At 39.8% G+C, this 17,855-nt stretch overlaps 1 protein-coding gene across 2 annotated transcripts in view; it reads left to right on the forward strand.

Annotated features, from left to right (window-relative positions):
• The window catches only part of DCAF1 (DDB1 and CUL4 associated factor 1), a 43,978-nt gene that overhangs the window by 21,033 nt on the left and 5,090 nt on the right, over nucleotides 1-17,855 (forward strand). The window contains exons 15-22 of one of the 2 annotated variants that reach the window (XR_001861382.1): nucleotides 144-226; nucleotides 1,016-1,100; nucleotides 2,507-2,740; nucleotides 3,289-3,382; nucleotides 3,840-3,944; nucleotides 4,641-4,714; nucleotides 5,635-5,739; nucleotides 9,602-11,351. Coding sequence is in view for 1 of the 2 variants with exons in the window: in XM_008632147.2 (XP_008630369.1) it covers nucleotides 144-226; nucleotides 1,016-1,100; nucleotides 2,507-2,740; nucleotides 3,289-3,382; nucleotides 3,840-3,944; nucleotides 4,641-4,714; nucleotides 5,635-5,739 (780 nt within the window). In the remaining variant the exon portion in view is untranslated. The remainder of the gene's footprint in view (nucleotides 1-143; nucleotides 227-1,015; nucleotides 1,101-2,506; nucleotides 2,741-3,288; nucleotides 3,383-3,839; nucleotides 3,945-4,640; nucleotides 4,715-5,634; nucleotides 5,740-9,601; nucleotides 11,352-17,855) is intronic. The other variant, XM_008632147.2, reaches the window with a different exon arrangement.

Consider the following 17,855-nt stretch of genomic DNA (forward strand, 5'->3'; position numbering starts at 1 on the left):
CCCTATAGGAGTAGTATTAGGCACAAACGTGTGCTCTTTAGTTTCTAAATTGATCTTGTAAGTTAAAAGTGTACAGGTAAAATATTAACCTCTGTTTTCCCTGGTATTCCTTTGCCTTCCTCCACTCCAATCTGGAAATCCAGGATGGATCTTTATTGCTGACGTCTGCTACGTGGAGCCAACCTCTGTCTGCATTGTGGGGAATGAAGTCTGTCTTTGATATGAAGTAGGTACACTCTGATTCAGCTGTGGGGTGTGCTGCAGCTGGAAGAACCATTTGATACAGGAGTAAACTCTGTAAAACAGAATAGCACAGATCTCACAATGTCTCTTGTGAAAAATAAAACGTGCTCCCTTTCTTATGTTGGTATATTCCCTATTTTATTTGGTACAGAGCAAATTCTAAATTCTACTTAAAGTCCTGTTTAGTGCAAGATAGATCAGTAAAGTCACTGTTACTCCTGAAGGCAAAGAAACATGTTTGTGTTTTTATTCTCATGTTTGTAAATTGTCTTGGCAATCTTTATGTAGCCAGTTCAGAATTCAACTAGCAAGGTGGTTTGCAGGATGAAATTGTTAGACCTGGACTGCAAACTCTTTAAAACCTATTTCAGTACTTACAATTGTTCCTTCCCATAAAAAAATGGGTGAAAAACTCCTCATTTTTAAAAGGTTTGTTGTTGTCTACTTCAGTTGTAAACAACTGTTTTGGTGTGATCTGCATGGGGTCAGCTAGAGGCCTTTTTTCAGAGGAAAGGTTTAACTTCCTCAGGCTGCACGTGTTTGAATTGTTCATGGTGCCATCAATTGCTGACTTCTCCAAAGAGTGTCATGTTTATGGCAGGCCCTGTTGGTGGCAGGTCTGAATTTGCTACTGCAGTATGTTATGGTCAGTGGCAAAGGAAAGCGTTTTCTACATCTTCTCTGTTGTTGAGACCTGTGCTGGAGTTGTTGGTGTTGTTTGGGTCACATAGAATCTGCAATTCCTTGACTTTTTTACTGTCTGTATCTGCAGGCATTCCTTCCCTGATGACCACTATGTGGAGTTCAGCAAGCACTCTCAGGACAGGGTCATTGGCACAAAGGGAGACATTGCACATGTAAGTACCAGGAAAGCTCCTGGCTGTGAAGCTCTGGCAGGAATATAATTCTCCATAGGATGTTTGTTAACTGATGTGAGTACTTTGATGCTCTGTGTAACTAATGAGCTTCAGAGGAAAGCTTTGAGAGTGTCAAATAACCTCTCCCTGTTCCTGAGGGTATAAACTTGACTATCTCAACCAGCTGTAGCACAAGTGTGGATATGTTGCCTCTGGGCAAGTATCCTGAGCAATTGTAGATTCTGCTTTGTTTTATTCATTTGAGGGAGATCATGCAGGGTGGTTTTTTTTCTTTTGAACTTGCTTTCTTAGTCTTACTTTTCAGTAATAGTAATAATAAGAAAGTTCCACTGTAAACAGTAGCTCAGTCAACAGCTGTGGGAAATGACCTATTACAAGTGTCCTTCTTTTGCCCTCCCCCCTGCATTTGCAGCTTACTTTTGGGTAATTTAACTTTAGCACTGTATCTTCAGAGAGTACTGTTGTAGTGCTTTGCATGAATACCTGCAAATTGGACAGACAAGGCTCAAGAGAGCTTCTGCTGCTTTGCAGGGCTAATTTGCGTTTGTTATAGGCCATGTCTCTCTTGAAAGAGAATTTGCATAAAAAATTTTCATGTAATACAAATTATTCAAATTATTTATAATTTCACATGTAACTCTGATTTGTTTAAGTAAACTCTCCATTCCTGCCCAGTTTTTAACTTGGATCTAGCCGAAAGTCAGATCACTTTGTGTCTTGTGTTTATCTGGTAAACAGATTTGTTTTCCAGTTCTTGAGAATATTTTCCTTTGTAAGTTTGAACAAGAGCTAGACTCTGAAGGATGTTACAGATCAGATTTATCTGAGGAGATGATCGTAAACCCTTTGTGATAGTTTGAAGCCGTTTTTATATTCCCAAAGTTTCATGTGCCAAAGCTCAAAGTTGCCTTTCTGTGTAAATGCCAGGAATTTTAACTCCTTTTCTATAGTTTCTGGCTTTATTCCCCTCACTTGTGTGCTTTGGAGTTTTAATGTTTGTAAATACCATCTGCTCTGAAAGCAGTTCCATTTCTGAAATAGTTTCTGGCTAAGTGGTACCTTGTGATTGCAGCTTTCCAGTCCATTCCTCATAGTGGGGTTATTTTATTTGGAACTCATCCTGATTGTAGTGAATTATGTCAGTGAACCTGCAGTAAGCCAAGCACTGGCCAAAACTTATTGTGAGGCTTGGTTCCAGCTGTGAAAAAACTATTAAAGGACTGCTAGGAAGGGTTATTTATGGAATGCTGTCACATGAAATGGAGAAGTGAAATGGGGAGTGGGGTGATTCTGTAAGCAGTCTAGAAAGGGGAACAGGGGGTGATTTTAGGCACAGGTATATTACAAATTGTGACTAATCTTTCTCTTTCTTTTTAATCTGAAAGATCTATGATATTCAGACTGGCAACAAGCTATTGACTCTGTTTAACCCAGATCTTGCCAACAACTACAAGAAGAACTGTGCCACTTTTAACCCCACTGATGACCTTGTCCTAAATGATGGTGTCCTCTGGGATGTCAGATCAGCACAAGCCATCCACAAGTTTGACAAATTCAACATGACTATCAGTGGTGTTTTCCATCCCAATGGGCTGGAGGTCATAGTCAACACTGAAATTGTATCCTTTGGCCACTGTGGTAACTGGTGCTGGGAGCTCAAGAATTGGTATGGATGAACAAGTAGCTGTTTGCAGAGTTGTATGAATGGTCTGCTGTGTTACATGTTACATGTAGTAGCAGGAGTTTCTCTCTGTGAATCAAGGAAGAGTAGGGACTGTTAGGTAGCTAATTTAAATCTAGATATTCTGCCTCTGATGTAGCCTAGAGAAAACACTTAATACAAAGAGAGAGCAAGAGAGACTTTCTTTTCTGATACACGCTCCATGGCTGAGCTCTCAGCTCTCTTCCCATGTCCTAACAAGATCAGCCTTGAAGGTGTACTGCAGTAACCTCTCATGACGGGGAATGCCATTTTGAGTAGGAGCTTTTTCATTTTGAACACATGAAATGGAATTGTAGTGGTAGAATCCAACCCTGCTTCCACCATATTTGCAAGAGAGTGGCAGTGAGGTTTCTTGAATGCAGGCAGTCAGTTCTTTGCCACTTCACTGAAAAGGAAATAGAAACTTTTAATTGTTTGTTGCTCCTTAGCCTGTGTTTTTTTCAGTGGGACCTCCGAACTTTCCATTTGTTACACACAGTACCTGCTCTGGATCAGTGTCGTGTGGTCTTCAACTATACTGGCACAGTGATGTATGGAGGTAGGACTTCTCCCCTTACATCCCTCTCGTGGGTCACCTCTTGTGAGATAAGTAGATGCTTGTTCAGTGAAATGGGAAGCTTCAGAGACTGTAACTCCAGGCCTTAGTGGCATGTGTGAACTGGATTTTTTCCAGGATGTTCATGCTACGTGTATTGCTGACAAAGACAGTTTTCTGTAACATCAGCAATATCACAACTAATTAGTGAGATTAAAAAGCAACCTGTTGTATAATGGCAGATCCAGTGATGCTTGAGAAAATAATTTTGTCCTCTGTATTAAGTTTTGATGATCTGTAGTATCAATAAAGGCATCTCTGGAAGAGTAGATATTAAATGGGTCTTGCCAAGCTATTAAATATAAAGAAAATTCATATCAGAGTCTAATTTGATCTGAAGCCGATTAATGGTAGTGACTAATGGAAGGCAGATTTGTGGAATAATCTTTTGTTGTTTCAGCTATGTTGCAGGCAGATGATGAGGATGACCTTCTGGAGGAGAGAATGAGAAGTCCCTTTGGCTCTTCTTTCAGGACATTTAATGCAACTGATTATAAACCTATAGGTAAGAGTAAGAGAGCAGCCAGTAGCTTTGTCTGGAGGTTTGAAGGTCTATTGAAAGTTTGTTTAGTAACATTCACTTCTCTTTGCATGTGTGAGAAAACAAACTGCTATATCAAAGCACAGGAGTTGGGTTTAACTCTGACATAATTTCAAGTATCATATCCCATTCAGTGTGTGACTGCCTTACTTGCTACTGTTCTGGCTTTATTTCCTTTCTTCTTCTCAAGTAAGGCATAATCTGAGACAGTAGGTCACTTGGCCAGGATGGCATTGCTCTCATTTCACATGGGGCTCTTTTTTTAGCTCATGGAGCTAAGCTAATTGCTGCTGTGGACGTAAACAAATGTGGCTTTTGCTGTTGAAGGGAGACATAGGTCACAGCTCAGTCCCTTTTTGTTGCCACCTATTCTGAAGGATGATCTGTTGTGTACTGTGCTTAGGGAAACCAATAAATGTATTAACAAGGGAGGAGGCACCATGCAGAGCAGGTTAAGAGCTTACATGGCTGTTTTTTACAATGATCTCCAATGTTTCTATTCTTTATTACAGGTTGAATTACCTACATTCATTTCACTTCTGTTTCAGCTGTTTTTTTTCTTGTCCCAAGATGGTATTATTTGCTTTTAGACACTTCTTTTTGAGTGAGCATTAAGTAACCTGCAGTTAACCACTGAGTTTGTTCTGTGATGTTTTCCAGCTACCATAGATGTAAAGAGGAATATCTTTGACTTGTGCACAGACAGCAAGGACTGCTATCTGGCTGTCATTGAGGTAAAGCAGCTAAAATAAACTCTGGTCTCTGTAGCTGTGGTTTGAATGCACTGCTTTTGTTGTTTCTTTTTTGGAGTTCCTGCTGTTAAATTTATGTCCTAAGTAGTGGTGGTGTTTTGATGGTGCTAAAGATGCTGTTAGCTTTTTATTCTGCACCCCCTGCAGTCTTGTTTTGCTGCCTCTCATTCCTTAAATTTCCAAACACATTTGCTTCTCTTCTTCAAACTCTCCCCACTTTAATATGTACAGAGGTTTTCCTTCTCATGAGCATAAGAGAAATGTGTTTTTTTCTTATTTATAGCAATGATTTCCTATTACTGCAAATTAAAATGTGCCCTGTACCAAATAACTGGGAAATGCAATCTTGTGGGGGCTTCCTGTAGAGCTTTACTGTGAATCACTCATATTGCTCCTTTTACACTTGTGTTCCTAGCAAAATCCCAGAAGCTAAGGATTTGAAGCAAAAATTACTGAGCAAAACTTCTAGTTTGTTAGGGATGCAGTTGTTTGCTCAATAATATGTTGTCAGAACCCAATTTCTTGAAGCCTGATTATGCACATGTAGTGACTAATCCTGTCAGCTTTATACTCTCTGAACCACTGATCCCTACAGACCACAAAAGCAAGTCAAGAATTTGTAGCAGGGCTAACTTCATGTTTAACTACTGAAGTTGCAGATGACAAGGGTTGTGAGACCAAGAAAATTTTCTTTTATAGGAGTCGCTGGAAATGTTACTTCAGGGAACATGGCAGGTCTTGAAACCAAAGAGACTCATTTTTAGTGCTAATTGTACTGCTGCTGGTAAATGGGAGGGAAGGATTTTGCAAATGTTTCTGTGATTGAGATCAGATGTAGCATTGAATATGACAGCTGAGCTCAATTCCTGGGGCTAACTTCTGTGTGGGCATCTCCCCTGCAGAACCAAGGCAGCATGGATGCCATGAACATGGACACGGTGTGCAGGCTCTATGAAGTGGGCCGGCAGCGGCTGGCAGAAGATGAGGAGGATGAAGAAGAAGATCAGGTGAGAAGCATAGCATTAACCTGGCTGTTCAAGAGTAGCTGTTAGCCCTCTACATGTGTTCATTTATTACCCAGAAAGTACAGAGGCCTCATTTGGCCTCACCTAATGTGAAATAGATCACTTTACTGTCAGTGTAAACTAAGACCGTGTGTGCAGAACCAGTGTGAACAGTAACTTTGTGTGCTGTAAACTAACACAGTCATTTATAGTTTATTTATTAATTTCCTTAAGTATTCAGTCTTGATCAGAAGCTTTGCTTTTTGTTCGGCTTTTTTTTTTTTTTTTTAAAGTATTTCAACCCCCAGTATAGACAGTAGTGCTTGAGGCTTTCCTCTTTTCAATTCCAAGTCTCATATTTGGACATAATTTATCACCAACTTCTGAAAGAGGCACAGCTTGTGACTAATTCAGTGAAACTGCACAGTACTTCCACACAGCAAAAGGTTTAAAGAATTTTAAAGAGGGCTGTAGGTTTGCACTGGGATATGTTGGTTTTCCTTCTCAGCTGTTTGGCAACTTGACAAAAGAGCTCAGAGCTGCAGTAAGTGCCCCTCAGGGTGCAGCTGGTAGAATACACAGTAGCACAGAATGCTTACTACAGTGAAGTGAGAATTAAAATTCCGCAGAATCAGTTTGTAACTTTGTGGGTGTCAGGTGTTTTGGGGTTTTTTTTGGACAGGCAAAGACCTTATGCTTCAATTTCCTAAAGATTTTAAACACATTATTCTTTGCTCTTTGGTGTCTGCATTCTAGTAAATCATACATTTGTATTTCCTGTGAGAAAAGCTGACTTCACCTTTTTCCAAAGAATGCTAGAAGGTAATAATTTGGTGGAGTTTTTTTCCCAGACTGTATGGAGAGAGCTGGATTTGTGCTACCCTTTCTATCTCTGAATCTTCCTGTTGCTAGGTTAAAACTTGTACTTTCTAGTTCAGAAGACTGGAGAGCAGATCTCAGGAAAGAGTAATTTTCTTTGCAATGAGTTGTTATTACCCTTTCCCTGTAATTCTGAAGGTAAAACAGTAGTACTCCTTTGGGTGGGAAGTGTGCTGTCCTGGCCACTGAGTGTGCTACAAGGTTGCAGCTGAAGTCTTGGTATTCTTTTGAAATCATTGGTCACTGTTTTTATCCCTGTATTGGATGGATTAAAAGAATAGAATTTCTTGGGAAGCAATGGAAAGGGAGGAGAGATTATTGCTCCTTCCTTCCTTTCTACATCCCAACCATACAGTGGTTGCCTTGGGCAATATTTACTATTTCTGTCTCCACTTCCACTGGTTTTGTTCACTTTCAGTATATTTTAGTAAACTATTTCATATTTTCTTTATAGAATCTCCAAAAATAGTTTGTAGCAGAAATGAGTTTTGCATTGTACAATGATTAACTAGCAGCTGTCAGGGCACTGCTTTGCAAAATCACTGGTAAGTGTTGACTTAAGGGAGATCTGTGTTTGTGCAAGGCAGTCAATGGTTCCAGGCTGTAACACCAGGTACTCAGTAGAGATAAGGGATCTGCCATCCATCAGATGTGACTGGGGACACTTCCTGTCTTACAAATAGATTCTGCCTGGGGCCACCTCTAAGTGTGCTAAAAGCATTTCTGTGAAGCTGATGGAGTGTTCAAACAAAGCTGCTCCTGGATTGATTTGCAAGCTCAGAGTGACTAGTTGGTATTGCATAACTGCTGCTTTTTATGGTCTCCATTGCTGGGGTCTGTACCTGTTTCCTAAACAACAACTTCTAGGGATGGTTACAATCAAATTTCTTTAGTAAGAGAGATTTGGTTTTAATAGAAGCAACACTTATGAACCCAAATTCAATTCAATGTACATATATCTAGCCAAACATAAATAACCCCCTTGCTTTCTGTCCCTACAGCTGTTCTATGCTTTTTCTTCAGGTTTGTTTTTGTCTTAGGTTTGCAAAAGACAGCTTTTGTCTCTAGAGACATCCAACATTGAGCTAGAATGAATAGAGGTTTTCCTGAATAAAGACAGAATCCCTCTGGTACACTTGTCTGTTGAGACCAAGAAGAGGTTCCTTGATTGAAGGATTTTTGTTTGTATGCATATCCTCACACATGTGTAGGTGTTTAGTATTTGCCTCGTTAGTTTCTGTGATTTAGCTTTTGAAAAATTGGGTATAACATTTCAAACTTGTTGGAACTTCTCACAGATACTCTAAAACCTTTTCTAGCTGAAAGAGAGGGTGCTTTCTGATCTTCATGATTCATATGAATTAACATGAATTTGGCATCTTTTTCATCAAGGTTTTTAAGGCAGAAAGGAATCTCTTTGACCCCTGCCTCTCACACCTTGACTTGATGCATATGTGGATTTTTGTATCTGACCTACAAGGGCCCATGGGCACATTTTTTTGCCTGTACAGAAAGTAATGAGTACTCAAACAGAAGGGTGGCTGATGGGCAAGCCTTGCTCAGAAGTAATGTGATGCACAATAAAATTGCTTTTAAAGTTGTGTTAAGAGACAAGAACTGTGGAGAAAAATATCTGCCTGACTTTTTTTTTTTAACCTTGAATTTTGACACCTCATGATGTCAGTTCTGACAAATGTCAGCTGAAGGCTCCATGGCAGCTTTTTCAAAAAGCAAAGACTGACAGTCTTTAAAATGAACCTAGTAGGAATGTTTGGCCTATAGCTATCTTTTCAGTTCCTTCTGTAATTTAAGAAACAAAACAACTATATTATTCCTCCTATCTCAATCCAAACCTTGCAAGATCAACTGATCTGCTACATAAATTGCCCTCAAATTAAATGATGGGCTGACTCAGTGGCTTGAGCATAGGATTTCTGCAGTGAATGTTTGTGGGTTTGTTTGAAATGCTCGAGGACATCACCAGTGAGGCTGGGTTCTTCCTTGCTGCTGTACCAACCTTTCCAGTGAGATTCCTGGGAGGCTGCCTTTCCCTAGGTATGGCCACTAATCCAGAGTTGTCAAGCCTTGTTAAGCAGAACAAATGCTAATGAATGTTGATGGTCTGTACTTACTATGTACTGAGGGAAACTGAAGATGTAACATGCTTAGCAAGAGTCTGTTTGCAAGCTCTTTTTGTTGGGTGTTTTACTCCAAAAATAGCAGTGTTCTTGCCTTGAACTTTCATGAGTTTTGTGAATTATTTCACCACTGGGTGAGTATCCAAATGTGTCCATCAATAACCAGCAGTCTTACAAGTATTTGCAAAACACTGTTCAGCATAAAGGGAAATATGTAAGGGTTTTCTACTTTTCAGTCTGGCTGCAAGATCTTCCTGTTTTTCCTCCTGTGTTTGCCACTGTTCTGATACACTCCTTCAGTTAGATTTAGCAAAAAATAAGTTGGGTGTCTGAGCTACTGGTGCAGATCTTGGACCATCTTTTGGTTGTTAGCTTGCTTTATTCTTACTTATTTCTCTTTCTTGGCTGATTAGTATCCCCTGTTTCACTTGTTAATCTACTGTCTTCTGTAGTGAGGCAGACGAGGAATTTCAAAGGAAATGGCACATGGCAGCTGCTACGGGCTAGAAAAGGAGACTTCAGAAATATTATGTGCTCAGAAAAGCTGAAACCAAGGGAACACAGAGTAGACTCAAAACTGGGAAACTGAAGTCTGGATGAGGTGATCTTCTGAGTGGGTTTTAGGATTTTCAGTCTGTGCATTTTTACTTCCCTGTTTTAGCTTTTCTTTCCATATTAGTTGTTTAAGGGCTGTTTTTCTCTCTGTGGTACGTGTGGGTGATGTTGCATCTGTGAGGCTCAAGCAGTGTCCTCAGTTATTGTCATGTTCAGAGATTTATGGCTTCAGCAGCACATTGCTTCACCTAGCTGTCCCTGTCCTATAAAGTGTGTTCTACTTCTTTTGCCAGACCTGAAGAACTGTTAATTATCCTGCAGTGCTTCTGGGCTATCGAAATGGTTGATGGTAGGTGTGTAATTTGTCTTTTTGCATTGGTTTAGAAAATTCTAGGTGATGGGAAATAAACTTTGTTGATAAGGCATTAAAGACTTGAAAGACAACCACTATTCTAACGTATGGTTTAGCCAGGGTGGAGAATGTTTTCCTCAGCTTTCTATGTGGTCTTTGTGATCCCAGTTTCTACTTTTATTTTAGGATTGTCCCCCTGTCTGCCTGCAACAGTAATTCCAACAGTAATTCCACTGTACTTTATTGCTGTTGTTTGATATAGTTGGTTTGTTTTTTTCATGCAAATACTTACTTGCTGGGGAAAGACCCCACAAACCTTAATCCATATTGGCACAAATACTTGGGAATCATCAGACCATGGTGGTGCTTTGCCACTATAAGCTGACTAGAATGATTTATGTCATCAGGGACCCTTAAGGAAGGGTTTGTTTTGGGAGCTGTTCCTGTAATATTTGAAGATTCAAATCTTACTCAAGGATAAAATGGTTTACAGAATAATAGCTGTGAATGGGTATTTTCAGACAAATGTGTCAAATGATGATATGTGTTTATTGCACACCTTTGTAGGAATCTTTGAGCTTAGTTGCTGCTGGGGAGGCTGAGTAATGAGTGGTTTCTATCAGAGACCCTTTTATATAACAGACACATCTTTTGAACAGGCATCCTCCAAAACAGATATTTAAAAGAACAGTGCCTGTACTTCTTACCACATTTTTAGATAGTAGCAAATAACTGTGACTGCTTTAGCCTATTCTACTGTTTCAGAATCTATTTTCAGTAGCTTTCAGACAGTGCAAACAGAGGAAATTCTTGGAAAGAGATAAGTATTTGGAGTTTCCAGAAGGGCAGACTTAGTATTATGGAGTAAAACAGCTTCAGCAGAGATAAAAACATATTCTGCCTGTTCAGTGACATAAATCAAAGATGTCCTTCCTCTTGCCTAACACTTCTTTCTAGAATTGCCACAGTAGTTGGGATCCAAGAAAATAAAAGCTGCCTCAGCTGTGATGAGAAATGCCAGTCAGAGGCTTGAGAAAATAAAGGAACAAATTCTTGTCCATGGAGAGGGAGTTCATTTACCTGCCAAACCTTGAAATTCCTTTATGCGGTATTTTTCTTTGTCATGGAATTAAAGGAATGAATTTGTTTTTTTAAGGGAGAGTGTGAGATCAGTAAGAGAAAGGAAGAGAAGCATATTGAGAAATTGTACCTAATTCTGTACTCCTTACTTTACCTCTGAGCCCTGCAGCACAGGGAATATAATAACAGTCATCTTAAAACCCCTTTATCCCAAGCATTAAGGAAGGTACCAGCTGTGAAATGGTGGCTGGCACATGCCTCAGAGGACAGCGACTGGAGCTAGGCTGATTATCATCAGGTGCATACAGTTAGGTTGAAATGGAAACATTTCATAGGCAAAACCAGAATTTGCTCAAAAGAGCCCCACCTGAACCTCCTGATCCATGTGAGGCCCATTCCCTTAAAGCTTTTGTTTGTCTGTATCAGGGGTGGTTTGTAATTCATCACAGGTAAGTAGTCATTGTTAGACAAGCTAAACCTACTTACACAGACTAAGAGATTAACTGCTTTTTATTTCTTCACTCCATGTTTTGCCTCTGTGACATTCTGTACGCTGTGTGCTGTTTCCTGTTTTAAATCTGCACATACCTACACCTGCATAGAAGCCTATGGTAAGATTCCTTGCTTGTTACATATAGTAACTTCTGCAGCTTCCCAGGCTTCTACATTTTTAGCTCTGTGACTAATGGCGATGAAGAAGTAGAAATTCTAACCCTGAAGTAGCCAAGAAGATAAAAGTAGGTGCAGCTCTGTAGTGTGAAGGAGATGAATACTTAGAATTAATTTAATGGTACATAACAGGAAGTGGGTTTGCCAGCTGAGGGGAAGGATGGACAGTAGGTAATCTAGGATGTGCAATTCCTTACATGCTTGACCAGGGAGTCTGTTGGCTGTATTTAAGCTTTTTCCACTACCCATTGTCCAGGAGTGTTAAGAAGTGGTTGGGGGGGGGTGGGGAGGAATTGGATAGAAACTCTTAAGTGACTGAAAACCAGACATTGTCACTCTTGGGAACTGCATAGCAAAGGCCCAGAAATGGTACACAGCAAGGAGTACCATTGTCAGAAGATGTGACAAGGGGACTGTCTGTAGAGAAAGATAAATTACTGGAACAAGGAGAGACTTACTCCTCTGGGTAAAACGTTCTTCAGTACACTTGTATTTGAACAATGATCATATGTCCTTTTTTATGAAAGCAAAGCCCCTTCCCAAGCTGGAAATAGGGAGTAATTAAAATAATACTGATAATCTGGAAGAGACCAGACAAATTCGCTGTAAGAGAAACTTGGGGAAGGAGGGTGAAGTAAACCGGTAGGCTGTTTCTTGCAAAAGCAAATAAATTAACCAAAATAATGAGGCTATGGGAAACATGAATTTCTTTAAAAAGAAAACAAGCCTAGATGAAATAAATAACTGCTAGAAGCAGATGTTACCAGCAGATAATTTGACTTAGGTAAAAGTAGCCAGAAGTGAATTAAATAGGAGCTGAAACATTTGAAATAGTGGGAAAAGCTTTTCTAACATGGGATTAATTGTTCTGCAGATAGAGAAAAGATAGATGAAAATGAGAATAGTTAGAGTAATACCATCTAGCATGATTCAGACTGAGAGGTGCAACAGAGATTGTGTTTTCAGAGGGAGGAAGTGTTGCTGGAAAGCAGCTGGAGGTGAGAGGTGCTGCCTTGGAGGTGCTGATGGGAGGTGAGCAGGGCCTGGGAAAGGAGTTCATGGAGCAGTCCCAAGAAACTGGGCTGAACTGTTGATGTGCTGCCTGGTTTTGCACTGTGAATCAGCTCCTAGTAGAGGAAGGAAAAGTCAGTGAGGTGTGAGACAAACAGATAAAGCTTTTTGTAATAGCTGAAACCATGTCAAGCAAAAAAGCAGTGACCTGTAGATGTCAAAACTGAATCAGAATTTCCAACCCAAATATCAACAATTGGAAAAGACCTGTGGGGTCTTCCTTTGGCACCTAAATGCCAGCCTAGTGTAGATTTGAGAGATTGCGTAATCTGCAGTGGAGAAGTCTCAAATTCTGGTCACGTGGTTATAAAAAATTTTGGAATCAAGAAATGTAAGAAAGCTCTATAAAAATGTCTTGAGAGTACTTAAAAGCAGGCTGGTCTATTTTTATATACTGCAGATCTGCAGTGCTGTAAGTCATACTTCCTGGAAGCACTTTGTACATACACTAATTTAATGTTAGAATACATTACAGAGATATGTTAAAATCAAAAAGTTAAAGTTCTGCTTAGCTAACATGTATTTTGCATCAGTTTGAATAAGTGAAATACTGGGGTTTTCCTGAGCCTTTGAATGATTTTTGAGAGATGAACACCAGTGAGTATGTTAAATATCAATAAACTGTGCTACCCACAAAGGACAAATTTGTCAATTTTGTATGTGCAAGATGATTGGTAAAGGGGAATGGTAAGAAATTCTATGATGAAAGCTTATGTAGTGTGTGCCAACAAGCATGAAAGAACAATGTGACAGAAAACACATAATGCTTGAACAAGTGCAAAGGGTATGTATTAAGCTCTGAAAGGGCTGTAAAAACTGGCAAATGAAGAATTAGGTCAAGCAGTTTTTTTTGTTCCAGGGCAGCAACCCCAGTATCTGCCATTCCTTTAGGGGATGTTGTTTAGTTTTTTCCTTTGGGGGTAATAAATGATAAATTAATTGAACCGAATCTACTCTGCTTTCTGGAAGCAAACTGGTAGTGGAGTTAAGTTACCAGTAATTTGCTTTGAGATGATCTCAAGATAATCCTTTGCTGTGTAATCAACTTTTCATATTCTGTAAGTTTATGTTCAGGTTTTCTTGTACTATTACATCTCTGTAAATCTTCCTGTATGCAGGTGTGTTAGAAAGCTGATGGGAATCACTTTTGCCCTCTTAAACATCCTTAAAGCATTTCCAGGGCCGTGGACTGTGTATTGATGCTGTTTATATGTTCCTGTGTAAGTGAATTAGTGAATTTGGGTGAGTTAATGAGTGTTGAGAAATAATGCACATTTAAATAAAATGTCCCATTTTGGAGTCTGATGTTAGAAGAACAGATAGTTCCTCTAAAATATGTAACTGATGATTCCATATGTTACTGACTTACATGCTTAAGACTTCTTGAGTTAAACTAATACAATCCTTTGTATAGATGGTCTTTTTCAGCCTAAACTAGCCTTTATTAGTTGAATCAAATTAGCTAGAGTCAAACAATTTGCAAGTTATACTGGGGCCTGTCCTTGTGTGGATGTCCTATCCTGTAGATAGCTGTTCCACATGAAAGTTGGAGCCTCCCTCTTTGCTGTCCCCTTATAATTTTAACTGGGTTTTGTTTGTTTGCTTGAAATTGTCACCTTTGCTCATTGCCTTATTTTTGCAGCCTTTTTTGCTTTAACTAGACTGAAATACTCTGTCAGTATTTTTGCACAGAGTGAGACCAGGAAACCATTTTGTGTATGAAACAGAGTGGATGTTTCCTAGATGAAAATTCCTTTACTGTAATCATGACCCTGTGTTTTTGATGAGCAGAAAGACTTGGCCATCCAGACATGTCAATACCTCAATGTCAGCTGTTACGTAGTGACATTGTGTGTGCTGGGGATGAAGAGGGGTGACACTGGTGCAGTATTGGGAGCATAACACAGAAACCCCTTAGTATTCATACTCATTAATTAATAAAATTAATATGTATCTCTGTAATATCTAATTACAGATTTGAGTCTCACTAAGGGTCAGTGAGTACTCAAAACTGTTCTGCTCTTGGCATCTATCAAGGTAGAACTCCCTTAAATTAATCGAAAGTTTAGGTATCTACAACTAATTAATATACCTGAATCACGGTGTAACTAAAGTGGAGAGCAGTGTGACATCCTTAGTTCAAGAGCTGGACTCCACCATGGCCCTCTGAGAACTACCTGCTCTATTTAAAAAGGAGCAGGCAATAGATTTCCCACCCCCTGCCCTCCTTCACAGCCTCAGATTGAGGTTGTTTGTAATTTTCCATGAATTCCATGAGAATATGGGGGTTCAGTGTGGCTGCATTGCAATCATTGTGCACCTTGCTGCAGTACAGGGCACACACAAATACCAGACCAGGAGTCAGAGTGATGATAGGGAGGTAGAACCTTTTACAGAGAGAAGGTTATGAGATGGTCAGTTTGGGATTCTGTAGTCCTACCCTTGTGCCTTCTGCAGAGGGAACTGGTAGCTGTGAAGTGACTTCTCTTGGAGAGGGAAGAGAATATTCTCTAAGGAAGCAGAGGAGGAATATGAATACTCTATGAACAGTTCAAGTTCTGATCCAAGCTTTTACAGAGAACATTCCAGTTAGAAGAATATCTTTAGGCATCTAAAGGAGTTAGTCATAGCTGAAACAATTCCTTGATATTAAGTCCTATGGTATGTGCTGGTCCATGGGTTCTATGGATGAGTTTACTCCAATGAGGAAGATGAGCACAGGTGCCTCCTTGTTTTGCATGGATATGCATGCTGGTTCTTTTTTCCAGCAGCACCTTTGTCACTGCCCAAAGTGAGCCATTGATGAGTAGGCAGGGGCTTGGTTTCCCGGGTTTTTCCTACACAAACTTGGATATGGTTTGGAATAGCTGTCTTGTCTTCCCTTGTGACATGGCACAAGGATTTTTTTCCCCCCACTCTTACTCAGTGTGCTTGTTTGAGTCCCTGGGGAAGGTGCCATTTTCTACCTACGTAGGCATCCCTTACATGAGACAGTTGTGGTGTCTCATGAGGATTTATCCTGGGGCCTCATGAACAGCCTGGATATCACTTACATGTGGTGGTGTTAGACTGCAGCTGGCACTCCCTCACCCCTTCCTTAGCTGTGTGTCCCAGGGGTTGGGAGCAGAAGCTCCGGGTGCTTTGTTTGGAGAGCTGTTCCCAGGCTCTGTGTGAAGCCGTCTGCTCCAGCCGGGAATGCTGCGCTGGGCCTGCAGAGCTTGTGCTTGGCTTGGCTCACAAGCTGAGGCAGAATTTATTTGCCTGTAGCTTAGCAGAAACTTCACAGTGGCCAAGTTATGTTTGGGTTCTTTAAAACATGACATGGTACAGGTTTCCTCCTCACTGATGAAGATGCTCCTCTTGAGCCCTGCCACGTGTCACCCCTCCAGCTCTGTAAGGGTGTCACTGTGTGTGTCACACTCACATGCACACGTGACTTCTTGTAGCATAAGTTACACACTATTTTCTGTTTTACCAAGGACAGGTATAATTTTGATCTCATCTTACTGTTCTTAGGTGGTTTTTAAATGAATGTGGCCTGATTCTAATCACCAACTTCAGATTAAGTAATTTAAACTGTGAAAGTGGAAGCATTTCAGCTCTTGTTTGTATTTTCACAAATTATTTTTCCTTCACTGGTTGGTATAACTCTTCAAAGCTAATTTGCAGCTAAGTATACAATCTTTCTGTATAATTTGGCTCTTAGCCTTGTCAGCCAGAAGGGATTTTTAGCTCTATGCAACTACATTTCATTTCATCCTGTATTTGAAGGGTGATATTGGTATAAATGCCTTGCCTTGAGCTTGAATTAGAATGTTGATGAAACAGTAAATCAATTTCCAATAAATACATTACATATGAAACATTATCAAATTCAGTAGTTTTGACATTTTGAGTCCTTGTGGACTAGATATTTAGGAAAAGAATACTTTCAGAAATTCCACAGATGTAGAAACAAAGAAGAGACCTAACTAATTTCAGAATCCTTCAATTTTTACCGACATGGACTCTAAATGAATCTTGCAGACAACATACTTTTTTCCCAATGTCTACAGGTGTGTCTCTGTCTCCACACTGAGAAACTTCGCTTAATTTTTCTAAGATTTTTGAATAAATTGATATCTCTTTTCTGCTTCAAAATTGTTTAGACAATGAAAAATGAAAATAAACTCTCCTGCCTTTTTGGTTTCTAATCAGCTTTTCAATTCTGACTAGAGTAATAAAATTTGAGACATTGGTCTCTCTGCAGATACTGCATTTAACAAAAATAAATACAAATTATTAAGGTAAAGCTTTTATACTCAATTGAGTATATTTTATAGAAAATTATACCGAGTATGGCACTGCAGTTTAAAACTGTGAACTGCAAGTAAGATACTTCCTCTCCCAGTATGTATACAATTATGTCTGTTTATCTGAGGACTCACTGACTCAAAGTAAAGTTGCAATTGCTTGAAATAAGCACAGGCTTTAATACAGGTTGGCTTTAATACTGTATTTCATATAAGCTCTTTCATAAAGGAAACTATGTAGCAAACCATTGCTTTTATACTGTAATCTGCATTTAATAACACGGCACTTCTGGTCAGCAGTGAAGACTTGGCTGCCTTTTGCAAGTGAAGAAACAATACCATTTACTCAGGCATTTCGTCTTTATTTCTCTTGCCTGTGACAGATGTTGGATTTGTGTGGGTGTGGTGGTTTTTTATAGCACTGACTGAAGAAAAAGTAGGTTGGGGAGATGACAGTAAAGGACTTTCCTCTGTCCCTTTAGATCTGAAAATGCAGCAGTCTAAACAGCTCAGTGGGAGTGTGGTGAGCTTGAGGACCAAAGGAACCCTTGAAGTGGGTTGTTAGATATCTATCTTAATTGCTTCCTAATTTTGCAGAATGTGTCTCCTCCCAAAACAAAGGGGCAATTAGGACTGAAAGAGTTGAGAGCATTCTGTTAGAGAAGCAGGCAGTGACTGAGATGTGCAGGGGATTGAAGCCTTTCTTTCAGTCCTGGAACACCCTGGAGCTTGGCTTGTGATGGCAGTTTGTCTGGAAGAAGGGTAGAACTGTTATAGCTCCTTCCCACTCAGTCTTATCCACTACACACAGATTGCTGGATTTTGTCTGTACAATGAGGAATTCAGTTGCTTTACTGAATGCAAATTCTTATGGTTTAATAGAGAAGGATCTTGATCCACAGGTAAATATCAAAGATGAGACTTCTGAGCTGCCTTGAACAGTCCTGTCATCTGAAGCTGAGTGATTCAGGGATTGGCCTTGGCTGAAAGTATCCTTCCCTACATTTTACACCTCATCCAAATGGGAATGACAGAGACTGAAGGTGCATGTGGCTTGATGTCAAGTGGAGGTTTTTTTCCTGC

The sequence above is a fragment of the Corvus brachyrhynchos genome, unplaced genomic scaffold, assembly GCF_000691975.1.
Source record: "Corvus brachyrhynchos isolate BGI_N302 unplaced genomic scaffold, ASM69197v1 scaffold4, whole genome shotgun sequence".
NCBI classification, from domain to species: Eukaryota; Metazoa; Chordata; class Aves; order Passeriformes; family Corvidae; genus Corvus; species Corvus brachyrhynchos.